General features: G+C 33.9%; 2 protein-coding genes and 1 long non-coding RNA gene across 4 annotated transcripts in view; 1 reads left to right on the forward strand and 2 right to left on the reverse strand.

The window, feature by feature from the left end:
• LOC119080007 (receptor-type tyrosine-protein phosphatase kappa) overlaps positions 1 to 15880 on the reverse strand; it is a 127683-nt gene extending 111803 nt beyond the window's left edge. The window contains exon 1 of the mRNA XM_037188183.1: positions 15192 to 15880. Coding sequence (XP_037044078.1) covers positions 15192 to 15205 — 14 coding nt within the window. The 5' untranslated portion in view covers positions 15206 to 15880. The remainder of the gene's footprint in view (positions 1 to 15191) is intronic.
• A 561-nt stretch (positions 15881 to 16441) lies between these two features.
• Positions 16442 to 18992, forward strand: LOC119080122. The gene is made up of 3 exons (XR_005088275.1): positions 16442 to 16453; positions 18564 to 18573; positions 18849 to 18992. It is a non-coding gene; the product is annotated as an uncharacterized LOC119080122 (long non-coding RNA).
• On the reverse strand, positions 18305 to 19063 carry LOC119080112 (DET1- and DDB1-associated protein 1). Of its 2 annotated transcripts, none has more exons than XM_037188344.1 (4): positions 18924 to 19063; positions 18582 to 18720; positions 18457 to 18518; positions 18305 to 18398 (listed from the first exon to the last, which is right to left on the reverse strand). In XM_037188344.1, exons 1-4 carry the CDS (start codon positions 18924 to 18926, stop codon positions 18306 to 18308), a joined length of 297 nt encoding a protein of 98 aa, XP_037044239.1. In that variant the 5' UTR covers positions 18927 to 19063; the 3' UTR covers position 18305. The 2 variants fall into 2 exon arrangements, with proteins under 2 accessions (XP_037044239.1, XP_037044238.1); XM_037188343.1 differs by lacking the exon at positions 18924 to 19063 and adding an exon at positions 18781 to 18921.
• Between the last annotated feature and the right edge of the window lie 490 nt (positions 19064 to 19553).

Below are 19553 nucleotides of genomic sequence, written 5' to 3' on the forward strand. Positions count from 1 at the left end.
TATGTGTAATATATTAAGTACAACATCTCCGTTCCGTAATACGTTTTGAAAACGTTTACGATGTGACCGCCTTTCAGAAAGGTATATTTTATTATCTCCTTAGCATCGTGTCATATATTACATAAATGTACACATCGTTTCACTGCAAACATTTTCCCAGCTAATGGAAAATCTTGTTAAACTTTATGTTGTTTTCAATTGAACGACAATTTCAAGTGACAAAAAGTTTTACAAATGTAGGACAATACAACGCGGATTACCACTAATTCGATCGACCAGCAAACATAAATCCCCTCTATTAAAAAGTTTCTGTTAGAGACTGTTTCGGGCTTTAAAGATGAAAATATTCTTAAATTTGACTTGTTGGGTATAGTATTTATGAGCGAAAAATGTAATGGAGTTAGTACAACAAATTTTGTACCTAAACCTTGATTGGTGGGTTTCCAATTCAGCTGACCTATGAGAAACATTTTCGAAAACCCGATATCTGGGGAAAATAATTCGCTTGTGTTTTGATGCAAGCTATAGCGTGTACTTCCAAAAATTTTGACTTTAAGACCAGGATATTTTTGCAGTATTCCTGCAAATCAAAACAATCAGTTTCAAATTATCTTTTTCGTACAAATATTATCTCCAAGTTTGGTCGTTGCGTTTCTGTCAGACGCAGATTAATATCACCTCGAATTTTTCACAAATTTTTCCATCGAGTGGCAAATATTCAAAGAAAATCCTGTGTCATTAAAAAAAATCTTCAAAATTTTACGAAAGAAATTCCTTAAATTCATGGAAAATCCGCAGAATCATAGAAAATTCATTAAAAGGCTCAATAAATAAAAGAAAATTCTTGAAAATTTGAATTAAATTCCTTTGACAAAATCAGAATCCAGAATCAGTAACAGATCCTCTGAAAATCATTTGAAAACGATAGTAAAATCCTTGAAATCCTTAGAGTTGTCTTTTGAAAAATCATTTGTCAACGAAATTTACAAATATCTGCCTGCCCCTCGTTTTCCATTTATAATTTTCATAAGAGGAATAACTGTTTGTTCGAATGAAAATATAATTTCCATTTCCGATCAATGCAGACACATCTATAAATGAATGAAACTGTTCTGGATGATTGATATCTGCTGAACCGATTCGGTTCTGTGATAAAATAGCAAAAATGAAATTTAAAAACTCAATGAAATGATTGCACTAACATGAGTTGTATTTTTATCCTTTTATTTTCTTTGATAGAATTGCCAATTTTCACTACATTTCTCTTCACTTCAAATATGTTTAAAGATTCGCAATTCAATTTATTTTACTCGAAAAGTAGCTTTCGCACTTCACCTAAAACGTTTTCAAACAGAGTGGAAAAAAATTGACTTAAAAAGTGCACTTGTCGAAATTGACCTAACTTCTTTCACACATCGACATAAGATGTAGATATACTCAGAATAGAGTGAACATGTACGTAGTAGTAAAGTGGTTACAACCAAAGATATAAAAGAAAAGCCATTCAAGATTATTAGTATTTTTCTGACAACATAATTGTTATAGTAGCTGCTACACATGAGGCAACATATTCAAACATGCACTGCATGGACTGGTGTTAGATAGTTGTGATAAGGTATATTATATAATAGCACGATCTACGGTTATGCCCTTTTTATCATTCACGTTAACTAAACAGACATTAAATTACATTTTAAATCCGTGACTATGATGTGTTTGTTTTATAACCTCCACATTTCAGAGGATTGAAAATGTATAACCACAAATATAACATTAAACGGTAAAAGTAGGCCAGAGGCAAAATGGCCTGCAAACAATTCAGAATGGATTACTGGTGTCAAATCCGATTATATTGCAATAATCTGCAACATTAATTGGATGTGATTTTGTTGGGTTTACTCGTTTTCTGGCTCTATAATAAATTCTAAAAAAAGTTTTCATTGAAAAAAGTTTGATTGCAAAATTTCATTATTCAAATAACAGGCAGCTTGAATTTTAATTAATAATTTTGTTCAAACATAGGATGAAATTCAATAGATTTTGCATGACAACGAGAAAGAGAGTTTTACCAAGAGAGTTTTGGACAATGAATGCAATGACAATCGTCAGAAACATTTTTTCCTAACTAGTGTTGAAATACCGCGTATTTCCGATGTCTTTAAAAAAACGTTGTTCTTAACTTATGTTGAAAGGCTTCTTTAGCTAATTCCATCAAACTTTTTGACATGCCTTAGAAAATTTTTTGTTCTTGTTGAATAATACTTTGCCATGCGAAGGGACGAGAAATATAAAAGCGAACTTCTAAAAATCTTCTCGTCGTCGGCTTCGATAACTGTTACTTGACTACTAAACGTTGCTGAAAATTAAATTTTGGTTTTCCCTTTTCGCTTGCAACTATAAATTCCGAATTAAATGATCATTTCAAAACTAATTTAATTCACTAAATTAATTTGAAAAGTTTAGAGAGAATTTAAGAGTAATATATACACGAAAACAAACATCTGTGCGGATGTATAATAGCGTAATTAGTGTACGAAATAGTTGATCTATTTTTAGACCTCTACAAATTGTTGAGACTAGTGAGTTTGCTCTTACATTTGTAACATTTGAAATTTTAGATCCCGTAGCTGCCAAATTGGATTTGCAATGTAGAAACATTTTCAATGGCAAAGCCTCAATACTGAGGGGACAAAATAGTAAATTTCAACAAGAGCGAAGCTCAGCATCGTTCGACCCTTGGAAAAAATTGTTATTTATGACATCGAGTCCAAAGTAGCAGTTTTTCTCCATAAAACAATTTGAAAAAGAAAATTTATATTTCTCCACACGAGAGAGAAAGAGGCTAGAAAGAAGAAAATCACACCTGAACAGATTATGATTGGCTCGCCTAATATGTTTTATTACGTAGCACGGCACTGTGTTTCAGGGGATACCTCTCTATAACAACCTTGAATTTGGCAACAGTACGTGAAACGAAACATACAAAAACAAAAATCAAAACCTACTCAAACCGGTGGCGACACTACAGGAACAAATTCCTTAATATATTGTCGTCGAACAAGTTGTCAACAAAATGTCGGTTTTTAAATCATTCCAAGTGGAGACAATAGTGTTATTCACAGCGTACACATGCCAAATGAGCTTTCTGTCTTTTCGGGGTAATAGGGTCATGCAAGATAAACAATATAAATACCACCCAAATCTACTAAAAAAAATATTTAGAACCTACCAATAATACTTGAAAGGATGCCTAGTGGATGCAATATGTAACCTCTAAATATTGCTCCTCATATAATTGGTATAGAAATTTGATATTTCATAGAAAATACCTACGAAATACCGTCTGCCAGACATAATATTTTGAATTAAAAACGTTGAAATTTGCATATTATTTTATGTTTTAGCGGAAAACTGATAGCAAATTTCGAAAATCAAAAGAAATGTAGAATCTACATTGTAGATAACCAACAACTTAACTCACATTAAATTAAACGAATCAAAAAAAGCACCAGCGCTCAATGTAATAAAGTTATTGGCTGTTCATGTGAAAGCGGTCGGCGTGGTAAAAAGAAAACGAATTTCTCGTTGAATATTTAAAGAGAGAATCGTTCTTCAATTTTAAATGGCTTAGTGAGCCTGTCGTCAGTCGAACTATCCCAAAGAACACATTATACTTTGATCAAAAACGATTGTTGAGTTGAAAATACTCTCCGCAATTCAATTTTTTTGTAGAGACGTCAAACTCTGATAAAATCAAAAGCTTTCACATAAAATTGTCGAAGAAAATTCCACTTATTAGAATAGAATATGCAGATAACGAAAATTGCATTACAGAATGCTGAAGCATTTCATTTCTTCTCGTTTTCCTTTTGCATTTTCATTCTGAAACTTCATAAGTACACGGGATTTACGTTATGCTATTTAGCTGAAAAATGAACCGAATTTAAGCAGAAAAACTGAATTTCACATTTCTTTGAATTCTCCATTATCCGGTGAAGAATATCCTACATTCTCTTCCAAACGGAAAATATTTCATGTGTCTCGATCTGATGAAATATTACATTTAATATCACAACATGTAGGCGCCCTTAGACTGGCCATAAATTAAATATTTTTCTTTCTTTCGTGGAACGATTTTTAACAGAGTTATTCAAATAATAGCAAAAGTATAATAAAATTCGATGGCATTCATCCAAAGGTTTTTTTTCTTGTCAGTTTTTTTCCCGTTGTTTTGTTGGTAAGGTTTAAGGTCATGTATATCGATGGGATATCTGTATTTTTCGAGTGTGGTATTTAAATGTTTTTAATATAACATGACACATTCAATGTAACTGATTTACAGACGCACGTGCACGCAGTCACTTTGACAAGTTTCAAATAATTTTCAGCATTAGGTGACCTTAGATGCGGTTGTTCCACTCGACCTTATATGTGAGGTACATGAACTATAACGGATAAATTTAAGCAAGGATACACAGCATTCCAAACGATTTTATTTTGGTTGAAGTGCGGACGTTACCTTCGTTCTGATTAGTATGGAAGACGTTGGAAATTCTTCCAATGGGACAATGAGTGTCGACCGAAGTATTTGAGTAAGGCAACCATTTGAAATTTTTATCGGTGTAGCTAAGACTAAACAGCTGTGGAAATTTAACGGCTAAATTTTCAACCGTTCCTGGTTCAAGAAATTGCATCTACCTCTGGATCAGGATCTGGATAGATAGGTTGAAGTTTAGGGAGGCGCTTCAAATAAGCAAAAGCAGAAACCCAGATCAAAGATTCTTTGTTTCGTACTCTCAACCCTTATGCCTTCCTCTGTTACTGGAATTTTACATTTTTCAGCAGGAAGTCATTAAGGCGTCTTCCATCCAGAGATCGAACCTTCATCAGGTCTCAGATGCTGTGCTGACCTGCAATATCGCTCTATTCTGTGAAGTTGATTTACCTCTCACTCAAATAAGAAACCAATCAGAAACCCTATGTTAAAACTTGGTTATGCCTCAACCAAGAGTTATTTCCTATGAGGTTTAACATGTTTGCCTAATGTAAGTAATGGAAGAAAAACACGGATATATGACTTAATTTAACTTGAAAATCCTACAGATTATTCTCCTATAGCAGCCATTAAGACTAATTCGACGAGTTGAATTTAAAGCAGGCAAAAAGTTACGTCGCGAAAATATTTTCGTGTTTTGTTTGTTACAATACCTTTCCCGACGACTCAATCAAAATTCATTTATAGAAAGCCTATATAAATCGTCGCTTTTCCCATCAACAATAGAACAAGTCACCCACTCGACAAAAAAATAGGTCAAACCGCCCTCATCTCATATCCATACAACATGGCAATATTGCGACCCTTTAATTATATTCCCTTTCATTCCGTCGCATCATGTACACACCTAATGCCAATTGAATATTCATTCAATATAACAGCCAACAGCACCAACTTATGATAGGTTCAACACATGGCATAAATAACCTAGCCAATCCAATTATTCTGATAAAAGCAAAAAGGAAATCTAATTAGTTCTGATTTTCAATCGATCGAATTGAAGCTCCAGCATTAATTATAACAAAGGTTTTTGTTGATACATTGCGTTGATTCAGTTTGGGAACGATGGCATGTGGTAATATAACAATAAGTAAGCATCAGCCATCTCTCCAGTGTGTAAACAGAATTAAGTTCTTACGATGAAACACAAAATCCATAAATTGGATGGTGATTAGAATTGTGCTTTTTAGACGAGAGGCTTACAGTAGATTTTCTCCATATACAACGAAACCTTAGATCAACCAGCTATTTATAACAGAAAAGCAGGCCCATAACCTGTGGGATTTTTGTTACAAACTTTGACTCCCCACCTACATGTTTTGCTATAGACAGCATACATCCCCATTCAGAATGTAAACAATGTATATTGAAATGAATTCATTTACTATCAATATTTTAGATAATAAACCTATATTCTGCTGACTCCATAAATATGAAAAGATATTAGATGATGGCAACGAATGCCGTTAAATGTTACATGTAAACTGGAACGTATTTACATCTATATCATAATCACAATGGAAATCCATATAAGCACTAAGCAGACGTAACGATGAACATTTTTGTGGCTTCATGAATCATGAGAAACCAGATAGAAAGAGGAAAAAGATTGAAAATTTGAGTTAAATGCTGTTTCGTAAAATGGTAACACGGGAAAGTATTTTCTTTTCCATTCTCGTTTATTTTTTTTCCTCGTTAATGGGTTCCTTTTAGGCTTGGTTTTCTCATGAGATCGAAATGAATGAATTTCTAGACTGCCGCAACAGAGTATTTTGTATTTTAAATGATGCAATAAAGCTTAAGCATCACATAATAACACTCAAAAGCCTAAAATATCAAATGTTCCACGTAGAGACTATAGGATTTCAAGAAATTGATTTCTTTTGAAATTCGGTTCTATTTTCGTCGAACATACGATATTTCTAGCCCGGAATACCATTCGGGTGAACAGTGAGCAAAATATCAGATTCATTTATCAGATTTAATCTAACAGAAAAAAAGGTCCGAGTGTTTTTCCTAAATGATTACGAAGTCATTTCTTTGGTGTTATATTGGTTCAGCCCATAGTTCAGCGATATGTGAATGTGATCCATGTATTCATAATTGCGATACCTATGACTGAGGGAAAATCGTCAAATAAATTGAAAATGACATTGTATGGCAAGCTACGGAGATGTATTAGCTGAAATGAACAGTATAAAAATTGCTTCAATTTGCCAGCTCTAGTGACGAAAATACAAATTTCGTCTCTTGTTAAGCGGTATGCCTGTGATATGCGATAGCTGTTTACGGTGGAAGTAATCCGTGTTACTAGTAAAGGGCAATTCGAATAGTGCGCACGCTAAAAATCCGATTATTTTAGACTATTTGAATAGACCCAAATTTCCTTTCAAGTGCTTAAAAATTTGAAGAGTGACAAAAAGGAGTAGCAAAGCGTTTGAGGCTTACACACTTTTGACACATATCCTTTCGAGGTCAATAGATAACTGGTTCGATAAATGTAAAATATTGGGGAAAATTACGAAAGAAAAGTCAGGTGACTGTCACCAATGAAAGTCTAGAACAGGTATGGTCGATCGGCAAACTCGTCTTAAACGCACTCACATTTTATGTCAAAATGATATGAAAATGAGTGTGTTTAAGTACGAAAATCAATTTTTATGTCCTCCGGGCGGACAATAGACCATACCTGTTTTACACTTTCATTGACTGTCAACACTTTTGTAAAATATGAATGAAAAGCGTTAGCTATGATTTTCCATGCCATGTGATTTTTCACTGTACGTGAAAAGACAGTTATGATTTGAATCTTTCTTTTAAGTAATAAGAATCCATTCGTAATGCATCACAGAATGCGTTCCTGAAAAACGTTCTCGAAAGCGTTAAATCTCTATCCATGTAGTTAAGAAAGGAAATTAATGGGAGCATATCACTACGGAAAGTAGCGTCCTTACTCAAAATTAAATTAAAATAAATTTGTGAAAGAAATAAGCCTGCTGTTAATCCTGAATGTGCTACGCTCTGTGAGTTATATCTACAACAAGGCCCACTTGGGTGTCAGAAAGTTAATAAAGTTTCGCTGACTAACAGCGAACACCAAACAATATCTTCCACCAATAGCAAAATCTTTGAAAACTTTTGCAAATCTCCGAAACAATTGACGGAATACGAGAGACATTTCACGAAACTGAACCGCGTACACAACAAAACGTTGGTTCGTCGAAATTTCCTTCATTGTTCTACATTTTGAAAATATTCCGAAAAGTTATTCAAACCAAACAGCACGAATCAGGATGGTTCAAAAGCCCGTAAATGCTTGAACGAGTTATGGTTTAGTTTCCTCAACTTAACAAACAATTGTGTGTTCATGGTTCGTTTTACCGATTTGTATACATACGACAATTCTGCGTGTTTCAGAAGGAGACGAATCAATAAATTTCCATTTTACATTTCTAAATGCAGGAAAAATTCATTTCAATAATTTACATTTCACATTACCATATTTCTTTTCTCTTTTGCCATTTTTTTTCCTAATCCCCAGTGTGTGGGTCGCTCATTCGGAAAGAAGAAATTCAAACGAACAACTAAGATCGACTTGTTGAATGGCATTCAGTATAGCAGAGTTGCTAAATCAAAATTAAAAAATGATGAGAAAACTCAGAAAGTTGAATTGAGAAGAATTTAATTGGAAACTAAAGTTTTTTTTTTCAGTTACTTCAGAAACTTTTTAGCACGTAGATAGGGTGCAGTCCGGTATTATCACATCATTCATTCTTTTAGTGGGACTAAGTCGTTTCGAACAAGAGCACATCTGTTTTCGAGACATACTTTAACAGTTCAGGAAATACCCTTCCACAATACCTAATGTTTAATGAAATAATGTGGGATTTTGACAGCCTCAAAACGATTTTTTTTTGCTCGAGAGAGTATTGGGTCAGAGTACTACGTCGAATAAAATTGCCAACAAACCAAAGATCAAAAATGTTTACTTTAGACAGACGGTTTAGTGACGTCTTTTGAAGTCAGTTAGTTCAACCATTTTGTGCGAATTTTCATTGATATCACAGAACCTGTCAGACCGGAAACGAAACTTATTAGAAAAATTGAAAATGTAAAGAAAAATATTGGCTCTCCAACACCTCTAAACAGAAAAACCATATCCATCTAGTCACTTCGTATAATATATTTTTATTATGCTTAAACTTTGTAGCGCATGCCATCAACTGTATTATACAATATATTTAGCACAACAAACACAATGTTATGTATATTATGTGAATGTGTGTGCAACGAGAACGAGAAAAACAAAATATCTCCGATGATTCTATCGATATTTTCAGTCAAACAAAAATAAAATGAAAATGCTATAACATTCATACGATTTCCATTCGATTCGGTATTAGTGCCTAACCAGAAATAGATGACCTTAAACTCTCTTCGTAACAAATTAAAAACAATACAAAGGAAAAATGTTTAAAAATTTACCGAAAAGTATTTCCGTTTAATAAAATAATTTAAAGAAAAAAAAATTGTTCTGAGTGTTACACGCTATTTAAGAGGAAATGTGAATATGAACAAACTGAATTGTAATTATTTTTAGATTTTTTTTTTCTCAATTCGAATAGCATGGCATTCTCTCAAAAATAAAAAATAAAAAAAACAGAAAGAAAGAAAACAGATTACCATTTCACGAACGGAATTTCATTTAGCTTTTCATTTTGTTTGATTTAAACATAAAAAAATTAAATTCTTCGAAATTAATTTGCAATCTTTTATTGGTAACAGTGTTACGTTTGCTATAATCTCGGGGTATCAATTCTATATTTACGTTGGAAACGAAAAGAAGCATCTCCTTTCCATTAAAAAAATGTATATACAAAGAATTTTCATTAATTTCAATTTATACTAAAATTTGGAAATAATGAAAATGAATTAAATTATCAAGAAGAAACGGAATTAAATTGCGACTTCAAAAATGGGGGAGACATAATCAAGAAAATTTAACAAATTGTTCTGTTCGTCCTTTGATACATAGACGCTAGACGTGCAATTAACAAAATGTTAGAAGCATTAGAACGCAAGATTGTGAGTGCTTTGTCGGCGTTTGAGTATAAGTAGAGCCAATAAAATGTTGGTACTCCATTTAAGTCCGCGATGGAGTAGTTATTTAAGTATCTGTTTTGTACGATTGAAAGACCATGTTCTTAAATCTGTGGCATATTACAATCTCTGGTAAACATAAAATCTTTCGGATCATTATCCGTGTGACATTATGAACACAGTCATGGGAGACATCCAGAAATGAGGTCCGTAATTCAGTGTAGCCTTTTGCCATATACAGGTCTTAAATATATGACCGACCAAGGACGCATATTGCATATTTCTCGAGTTCTAACTATGTCTAGCAACACTGAAGTGCGGACGTCCTTTATGAATGTCTCCTTACTTCTGTTACTATGTTACTAAAGCCAATTGCTCAATACACTATTTAATAAATCTTCTACTTCATTGTTTTCATTCGCTCTTCTAAGCGAAAGCTAATCTATAAAAAGCTCTCATCATCTACTTCTGTCGACATTGTCGAAGGGGTTTTAAACGGATAACAAATTCGGATAGAGATATTTTTTGAACATAGATGTTAGTATAATTATCTGAGTTATATGTATGTATACCCTCTGCCATCAGTCACTGTAAGGTCATTCGTCTACGGAATCGTATAGAGATAGACAGTCTTCTTACTAATGTATCTGAAAATATATGCAAATGACAACATAACTCTTTGCTGAAAAAGTACGAATGCAAAAGAGTCAATGGAATAAGTGTACGTTAACAGTGTCTAATTTTGTTCAATCAGTTAAATAAGACATGTGTCGAGATAACAACTTTCTATATTTACATTTTCAATGTAATTTTCTTTTCTTCTCTTTTCTGTTTTTTTTTTGTGCAAAAGAAAATAGTCATTTACATAACTTAAAATGAAATGTTGAAAAGACCGGTTGTGGTGTGAATTTTCTTGATTCGAGAACATACTTTCGGAATCTTTAGAACGTAATGTGTGATAAATATACCTCGGCATGAAAATGAAAAATTAACTGAAACGAGATTTCTTCTTCGGATCAATAAATTTAACAGGAAAGTTTTAACTAGGGATGAAAAGTCCAGTTTATGTATGAATTTTATTTGAGTCGAAACCGAGGTCAATGATTACATGAAATCGTATCCTATTTATACCGAGGTATGTACGTACACAACTTTGGACATAAACTATAAACGAAGTAGTCGATGAAGACGTAATCATCACGTCCTCGTTTGGAACTTTTTGTTTTTCGACAAGGGTGAAGGTTGCAGCCCTCAATCACACAAAACAGTAATGACTATCCCGATGGACTTTTACTCATCGTGATACTAGACATACAATTATTTCACAGCCGCCATGGCCTGATGTAGTGTTGGAAAAAATAATTCTTTAAAACTTTTGAGGAATTATGAAGAAACCATTTCGCTGATTTTTATTTCACGTGTTACGGCGTTTTACTTTACGAGCGAGGGAAAAGGCACATTTCCTACCTAGTAAAGCAATAGTATTTTATAAGGGCTTAAAAGATGAAAAGTAGTTATCAAGTGAATTTTGTTGATTCGAGGAGTAGCAGAAGTCTATAAACACACGAAAACGAGACTTAACATTTTTATCTCGAGTTATGTAATATAATGAGAAGTCGAACCAATTTGGCGATTAATTCGATTAATTTGGCGAATCACCCCTCTGTTGGCATTGTCCGAGGGGTAATCACTGATTTACTAGCTCAGTAAATCACGGTAAATCACGGTAAATCACAGTAAATCACAGTAAATCAAGTAAATCAAAAATGAAGTTTCTACTAAATTTGAATCTATTTACTTCAATTTGTATTAGTTCATGAAATTTATCCTATATGTTTACGGCCACGATACTTCGAAATGTAATCCAGTGACAATTAAAAATTTTTCAAAAATTTTTCAAAATTTTTTGTGATTTACCGTGATTTACTTGATTTACTGATTTACTAGTGATTACCCCCTTGGCATTGTCATCATTCGATTGAAAGAGTTCTATAACACTTGACAAGACAGTACACCATTGGCATTACACGTGTGAATTGAGAGTTTGCCTGATATTGTTTCATCCAGAATTATATGATCAGATTTTGTGTAAGTAACAAACAAATAAATTTCGCTCCTCCTCGCTGATAGTTTCTAATGCAAATCACCCAAAACAGACACTCGCTTCACATTTCCCTGTTTGAAGGGGTTTGACTGATTCATTAATATCACGACATAGTAAACTCAGGTGCAGGAGCACCTGGCAAGCATCAAGGCAAATACATTACAAAAAATAGAGACCTAAATACCCACGATCCCCATAGAATCTTCTACTTCGTTTTAGTAAACATACGCGCGGTGTTCGGATGTCAAAATTACTTAACTAGAAGAATAATTCACAAATTACACTTCAGGTCGATGTTGTTGTCTCGTTTTCGTGATAAAATATGTGATAAAATAGAGTACACACTTGTCACTATCAATCTCGGCAAGCCTCGACTTCTTCGTGACAAGTGTGTAATATATATTACGTGATTAGGCAATGTAAATGAAAATGAGACATGCCGTAACACGTAAAGCTATTAAACCACGGTACGAGTTGTGTAAATGACTATTGCTCGCTTTGTCTAGCTGATATACGTTTATCACAGTTGTCATTGAAAGTTTGGAATTGAAAACATTACTGTTAATTTCTTTACGTCCATTACATCACTGCATTACATTGTAAACTAAGCTAGTTTCCATTTTATAATGTTTCCGATACCGTCATCGAACTTGTTCCTATTTCAGGAGACTATTAAAATTAAATTATTTTTATCCTCAAAATTTTTTTATGAACATAATGCCATCAAGAATAACGAGACTGAACATTAAACAAAATAATCTTAATGTCAAGGTTTGTTTGAGTTTTAGACTCATATAACTGCTACAGCAGAAAAATAGTGGGCTGACTCATTTAAATACATAAATTCGAAATATTAACCTTCTGAATTGCATTCATATTTATTGAGTGTGCGACTGACGATTTGAGTTTCCTACTCTTGGTTTTTATAAGTGTGTCAATTGAATCAATTGTGACAAAGTCAATAAAATCAACCGTAAAGCTTAAACAAAAGCACATCCACCAACAACAATCAGTAAATCATAGTTGCATGGCAAATGTGGTAATCTCCACCGATTAGACTGATAGATTAGATAGATAACATTTCAGTGCTACTGTACAACGAACGTTGATCGGTTGAATAGGTGTGAGTGATGTGCATAATTCGATATCAATCCCCCCACCGCCCATTGCGAACAAGTTCGTGTAAATGCTAAATGGCAATTAGCCTTAATTATAATGGGCCTTTTCAGCAGCAAATTATCATAAAAAGAAATTTAATGAAAGCGCGGCGCTGCTGGGTTGATTGATTGATGCACTCAGATTTCGAATAAACGAAACTGTCGCAGTGAAATTTATTAACCACCTCGCAGTTCGCAGAACATGTCACAGCGATAAAATTTGTTATTAGTACTTTATTGGTAGGCGAGACAAATTCGAGAATTACTTCGTATGTACATATTGTATATAACAAGTGAGCGTAGCGAACGCGTGTGTATACAATATGTACATAAGAAGTGATTCGAGAATTTTTCTCGCCTACCAATACAATGCTTTATCTTCCATGTGTGACTATTTCATACATTCAGCGTTTCTGTATATAAACTCGAAGACATACAAACACAAACACCACTGAAATATTTGGTGTATCTAGTACACAATACAAGCATCATGTGTGACAATCAAGCAAAATCATGGCAACATCGAGATGTAATCGTAAGTCTCGGTGGCCGAATCGGCTAGAGCGCGTCAATTTTATGCACATGATCGTGAGTTCTATTCTCACAACGAACATTTTTTTTTTTTTTTTTTTCAATCTTCTATCAAAAAATTGTAAATAAACTGATCTCCGGTATCGTAGGTAGATTTTCAATCGAATGAATATCTGCTGTAAACCGAGACCTTAGCCTTTTTGTCATATTGATTTGCAATGACACATTTCTCGGCAGATATTTGTACAATTGAAAAACTAATAACGTTACAGAAATCCTGATATAAAACACTAAACAACGTAATTTTGAATAACGAGAATCCGTTTAGTCAAAATTTGATTATTTTTCGTTCTAAACATACACACGCGACATTTTGTCGTGCACTTTTTAAATTGATCGGACTACCTGCGACAGACTTACTAACACATCTATGCGAGCATCTATGTTCATTGCTTTTATGTTCTACATACATGTGGGGTTTCATGACAACAAAACTAAGTGGAATCATCAATCTCAGTGGCCGAATTGGCTAGAGCGTGAACTTTTTATGCATGAGGTCGTGAGTTCTCTTCCCGCACCAAACATTTTTTTTTATTTATTCATTTTATTAAAATAAATTGCAAATAAACTATGCTCATCTCTTTATCGTAAGTTGATTTTCATTCGTACGAATTTCTGCTGAGCACTGAGACCCTACGCTTTTTTACACATTTTTACACCACATTTGCGATGGCATATTTCTCGGCAGATAGGTTCAATCGGATCACTAAATAATTTACAGAAATCTTGAGGTAAAACAAAAAAAGAAGAAATTTTTGAATGAAGAGTATCCGTTTCATCAAAATTTGACTATTTTTTGCTCTAAACGAATTCCAACATGGCATTCACACATACACGCGACACATTTTGCAGTACATGTTGCTTATATACTTTATAAATTGAGTCGCACAATGCGGTATAAGACAATCATGAGGGTATGTATATCTGATATACCCGAAGACTCTGTGGTCAAATGGTTAGCGTAGTTTGTTCATAAGTCGGAGGTTCCGTGTTCGAATCTCCGTCGGGTCACTGGTTTTTTTCTTCAAAATAAAAAAAACGGAAATAAAATTTACCCTAGAAGAGTAATAATAGAATTATATCCCTAGAAAACCAGAATTAACGTATGTCTTAGAGTTTATATACAGAAACGAGTAATGTATGAAATAGTCACACATGGAAGATAAAATTTATTACCCGAACCGATAGTCTAACTGAATTAATTTCAAAACGATGATGGAGAGAAAACAAAAACGTCGCCGAACAAATGATGATGATTTCCTAGGGAAAAATGTTTTTCTTTTTTAATTAAGCGATATATGTGTCCAACAACAGCGGCTCGGTGACTGTTAAATATCACAATATTTCCGACAATCACCGTGTGACCTATAAATGATTATTTTTAAATTATTTGAAACAAATTGCGTTAAACAATATGAGGAGAACACAAATGAAACATATTTGTAAATATTCGACATCGTGTCCTTATGTGATTTTGATTGTCAACATTTTCAGTTTTATTATATACTGATTGGTCATAGATTAGGAATTTATATATTTGTGTGTCTTTCAACGATGGTATGTATATTTTGAATCGAATAACAAGAAAATGAATTTTCATTTTGTACATGATTTTCGGTGTATATAAAGCACAAGCACACACAACAACTTTGGTTATTCAATCTAAATGAAAATAGAACATTACGGTTTTATACTCATTCAGCCAGCTAATCCCTTATAGCGTACAATATGTTAAACTTTTCTTTCGGTTTTCTTTTTTTTATATATTTATTTAATATCACTTCGATTTTGAATGGATATACTGCGTAGGCGGCAGGCGTTAGTTATGTTGTCACTATCTTTATTATCAAAATAAAGAAAAATTCCAATTCTATATATTTTTTTGGCATATAACACAATCACAAATAAACAAAAATTGAAAACTTCCACAACGACGTAATAGAGAAGCGAGTAATAAATTTAATTTCACGAAAGAACGAAAAAAAATCACCAGACTTTAAACACAAAAATGTTCCGATTTTCTCACACAAACTTTTTTTTTTTCTTTTCCTTCTTCTCAAATTATATTCTGATGTATAAACACCTTGATTGAATATAATATATATTCACTAGTCTATAAGAAAAATATCCAAAATTAGCACGTCTATTTCGTTCAAATGCTCCCGGTCTACTGAATTTTACGCTCAGACATTTTTGTGACATTGAGGAAAATGAGGAAGAAAATGAGAGGAAATCTGCTCACTATAATATCGGGTGCGACGCTGTTGACATATGTGGATTTTCTGTTATTTTGAGAAAGAGAAATTGTTTGGAGTTTTTTCTTCTGTTATTTTCACTCGTAAATCTGTTTTCTCGTTGTTTTCACCATTCACATCCTCCGTTCTCCGACCGGTATACGAAAGTGTATTAGTAATTTTCTTTTTGCCAAGTTGGTTTTTCTTGTACACACTGTCCGTTACCAGAAATTATAGCTTCTTTAGAATATGATTGGTATCCATATCCTTTGCTTTTTATGGCTGTCCTTTATTATTTTCCGTTTTCTATGAAATTTATGCTTTTATTTACTAGTCTGAACGCCATCTTTCGCATCAATAATATTGTGTCGGAGATTGTATACATTCAATGGGGTTGTTGTGTAATTAAGTTTAGATCGTTTAAATGAAGTGAGTTAATAAATAATTGGATTTTCAAGAGTTCGAAAATTTTTAGGCTATACACATAACGGATAACCCATTGGCGTCACAGGACCAAAATTAAGCGATCGTTAGGTCAGCAGCTACAGTTTTGAAGTTCTGTTTTTAAATCTTTAAGTTTTGCAACAAAACGACCCTATCGTCCATACAGTGCGTTTGAACGTTCACGCCGGCCGGCCGGTGGGTTGTTACAAATGAAACTGAACCTTTTCGTCTGGTTAGTGGTTATAACTCGTCTGCTTTCCACTATACCGTCAAGATGGGTAACTTTGAACACCATGTATCTCCTTGTCTGTTGAATAAGTAGGACATACAAGGTACTCAATTGAATTGCCAGTATGACAGCGTATGACAGTATGATTGTCAGGTTTGTAAACACATTTGTCAAGTGAAGTTTAGTGTGCAGCTTTCTACGCTAGACCCAAAACCTTCGTGGGTTGTTAGGACAGAGTGTGAAAAAAGAATTGAAGATGTAACTAGTGAGAGTCGCTCAAGACAATTCTAACTACAAAGATTATGTGTCGCCGTCCAACGTCGCAATGCAGCATCTGTTATGGGAACATTCCCTGATGGCAAAGCGTTGGATAATTTATTATTATCTTAACGCCAGCCGACATATTGCCACAAATGATTCTGAACCTCATCGTCGGTACAACTCAATTTTACCTTATACCAGATTTAATAGTATAATGACTGAACCTGTTACTTAAATTGACTTAAGTATTCCTTTTCAAAGGATTGATGCAAAATCTGTTACTTACCTAGTTTAGAATAGATCAGTGCTATACAGCATTTTTAGTTCCTCATAAGGCCACGATTCGTAACGTACAACTTTTGTTATCTAGCGCTAAAAGGGCTAGAACGAGTGTAAATCTTGGCAACAGGTATGCGTGCTAATGTACGAAACGTATTGTTATACATACGTCTTGTATAAAATACGAGTGGCATGTTTCTTACCTTAGTCATCGTATATTATACAATGACTATGTATGGAAATACGTGTCGTGTCAAAGCACCATTCAACAAAACATTCAACAAACAACAAAACAGTTTTTTACTTGCCACCCGAAGGTTGCAAGAACACTTAAATGAGAAACTCGAATTCGCATCCTGTTGTAACCACTCGAACTTCGCACTTCGAAGAGTTCTTGTAAACTCCAAACAGCAGAAAGTTGTCACACTATAGGAGACGACAAAAAACAAAAAACACTTGAGGAGACAACAATCTTAAGTCAAGGTCAAAAACGAAGAAATCGGGTGGCAAGTAAAAAACTGTTTTGTTGAGTGCTTTGGTCATGTGTAAGGACGCATACGTGTCTGGTGTATAACTTCCTTACCACACTTTATACGTGTCAGACGTAATCTTTTGTCGCAGTGTGGTGTCAAATTCAAGTATTTAATTGGAGCCAAATGAAGAATGGAATTGAACAAAAAAAAAATCGTTTCGAAACCTCGATTGTTGTAGTGGTATAATAGCGAGAATTATTTCTTATGTCTTATCGCTTCACATTCTGCCTCAGTCTTTTTTCATCGAGTGTATCAGTTGATTAATCGTTGAACCCTAGAATTTTGTCTTTTTGCCGATTCAATTTACAATTGGTTGCCACGTCACTGACATTGTTCGTTGTCCTTCTGTTGTGCCTTACATTTCTACCCCTCAGAACAGAACCTCTCATTTTGGACATGACAACCGAATCCAATTACGTATAACAGTTGCGAGAGATGAAATTCTTAACTGCCCAAGAATGAAGCAACGACTTACCTTTTTCAATTTTCACCAGCAAGAGAAAACTATTTGAGTGATTTGCCTCAGCTCGTATACCTAGCAATTCTAAGAATCGAAAATCTCTAAGCAATACATGTCGTTCAGTGTCCGGTAATGGATATTATCATCCAACTCTTCCATACGTATCCAAAGGTACGCAATAAACAAATGAAAAGCCAATAAATGTACTGATATTCACACTGGTTGTTCCATTGTTTTTATTTGTTGAAACGTTTCGACGATTGTGTCAGCACTCCATTGAATGATAGCCAAAGTGACAACATAATAATTATTTAGAGATTGGATCGAGATGATTTGTGTAGCTAAACCAATTTTTCACTTAGTTCGTTACAGCTTCTAATCGAGATCGTTTTCGTAGCGGGCCGTCACTGCCATCAGTCGTAGGTGGATGTTCTCGTTTTTTCACCGGATTCTGCAAGTAAGTGGCAATTTAAGCAAAATTCTTCACCTGCAAACTCTTTCAACTTTACCTTTTTGTCCCATTGTTGATGCAAGTATCTCAGTAAAATGTTTTTCTTTTCTGTCACTATAACTGCAATTGGAATAGACGAAATTAGAAATTTTTTGTCTGGGACAGATTTAGTTTGGTATTTACTTTGATCGGAAGGGATGTCTATTGTGGGTAAATAGACAGAAGGACGACGTAATGATGTGCGAATTCCGTTTTCTGTATTAAACAACGCAAAATTCTGTTCGTCGTGACACGGAAGATCTTTCAAAAATTCGCTGATCGACTGAAACAACAGAAGTCAATCGGTTAGTTTCATTGTAAACCGCATTCGGATAGGTTTTACATCCACAACACTTTCACTATTTACACTTCTAGACATTTTTATCAGTTTCCAATGTAAATGGAACTGAGAACGCACGGCGATTAAATGTTTCTAGAGAATTCTGATGCAAAGGGTTAGTTCAAAAATGTTATTGAATTGCTTACCATGTTTTTAATGGTCTAAAATTTATTTCTAATCAATTTTATTGATCAATATCCACTTGTAAACGAGATATCTGCGTGTTTTTTTATCACAAATTTTGATGTGTGTTTCGTATGAACGTCAAATTTAGAAATTAATGACAGAAGCGATTTTCTTCGACATTGCATCGAAAATAATTGGATTTCGTCGTCCATATGGCGTGACTCTACCCACTAATATTAATCGTTTTCGTTTTTTTAAATTTGGTCTGATTTGTTTTGCAACAAGTTTTGCAATAGTTATTTGTTCAACGATGGACAAATAAGTTGGAAATTGCATTTCTAGGATTGTTATTTGTGTCCAGAGCCTTATTTTGTGCAGTACGAAGCGTTTTGTTATTATTCCCAGAGGCTACACTTTATGTGAGAAAATAATCATTTTTTGTCCTAAAATGGCGAGTTCAAACATATTGAACATATTGCGTGAGAATATAATTATTATCTCATCTAAAATGGCTGAATAAAGTGGACAAAAATGCGGATTTTCGCAAAACGACAGTATGAAAAACGTTGTGTTCACCTCAGGGAGAAAATAGGAAATTTCACCAAGAGCGACAGTTTGCGGCCAGATCGAAGCTTGGTTAACACATAAGA

Source organism: Bradysia coprophila, unplaced genomic scaffold (genome assembly GCF_014529535.1).
Source record: "Bradysia coprophila strain Holo2 unplaced genomic scaffold, BU_Bcop_v1 contig_350, whole genome shotgun sequence".
Classification (NCBI taxonomy): domain Eukaryota; kingdom Metazoa; phylum Arthropoda; class Insecta; order Diptera; family Sciaridae; genus Bradysia; species Bradysia coprophila.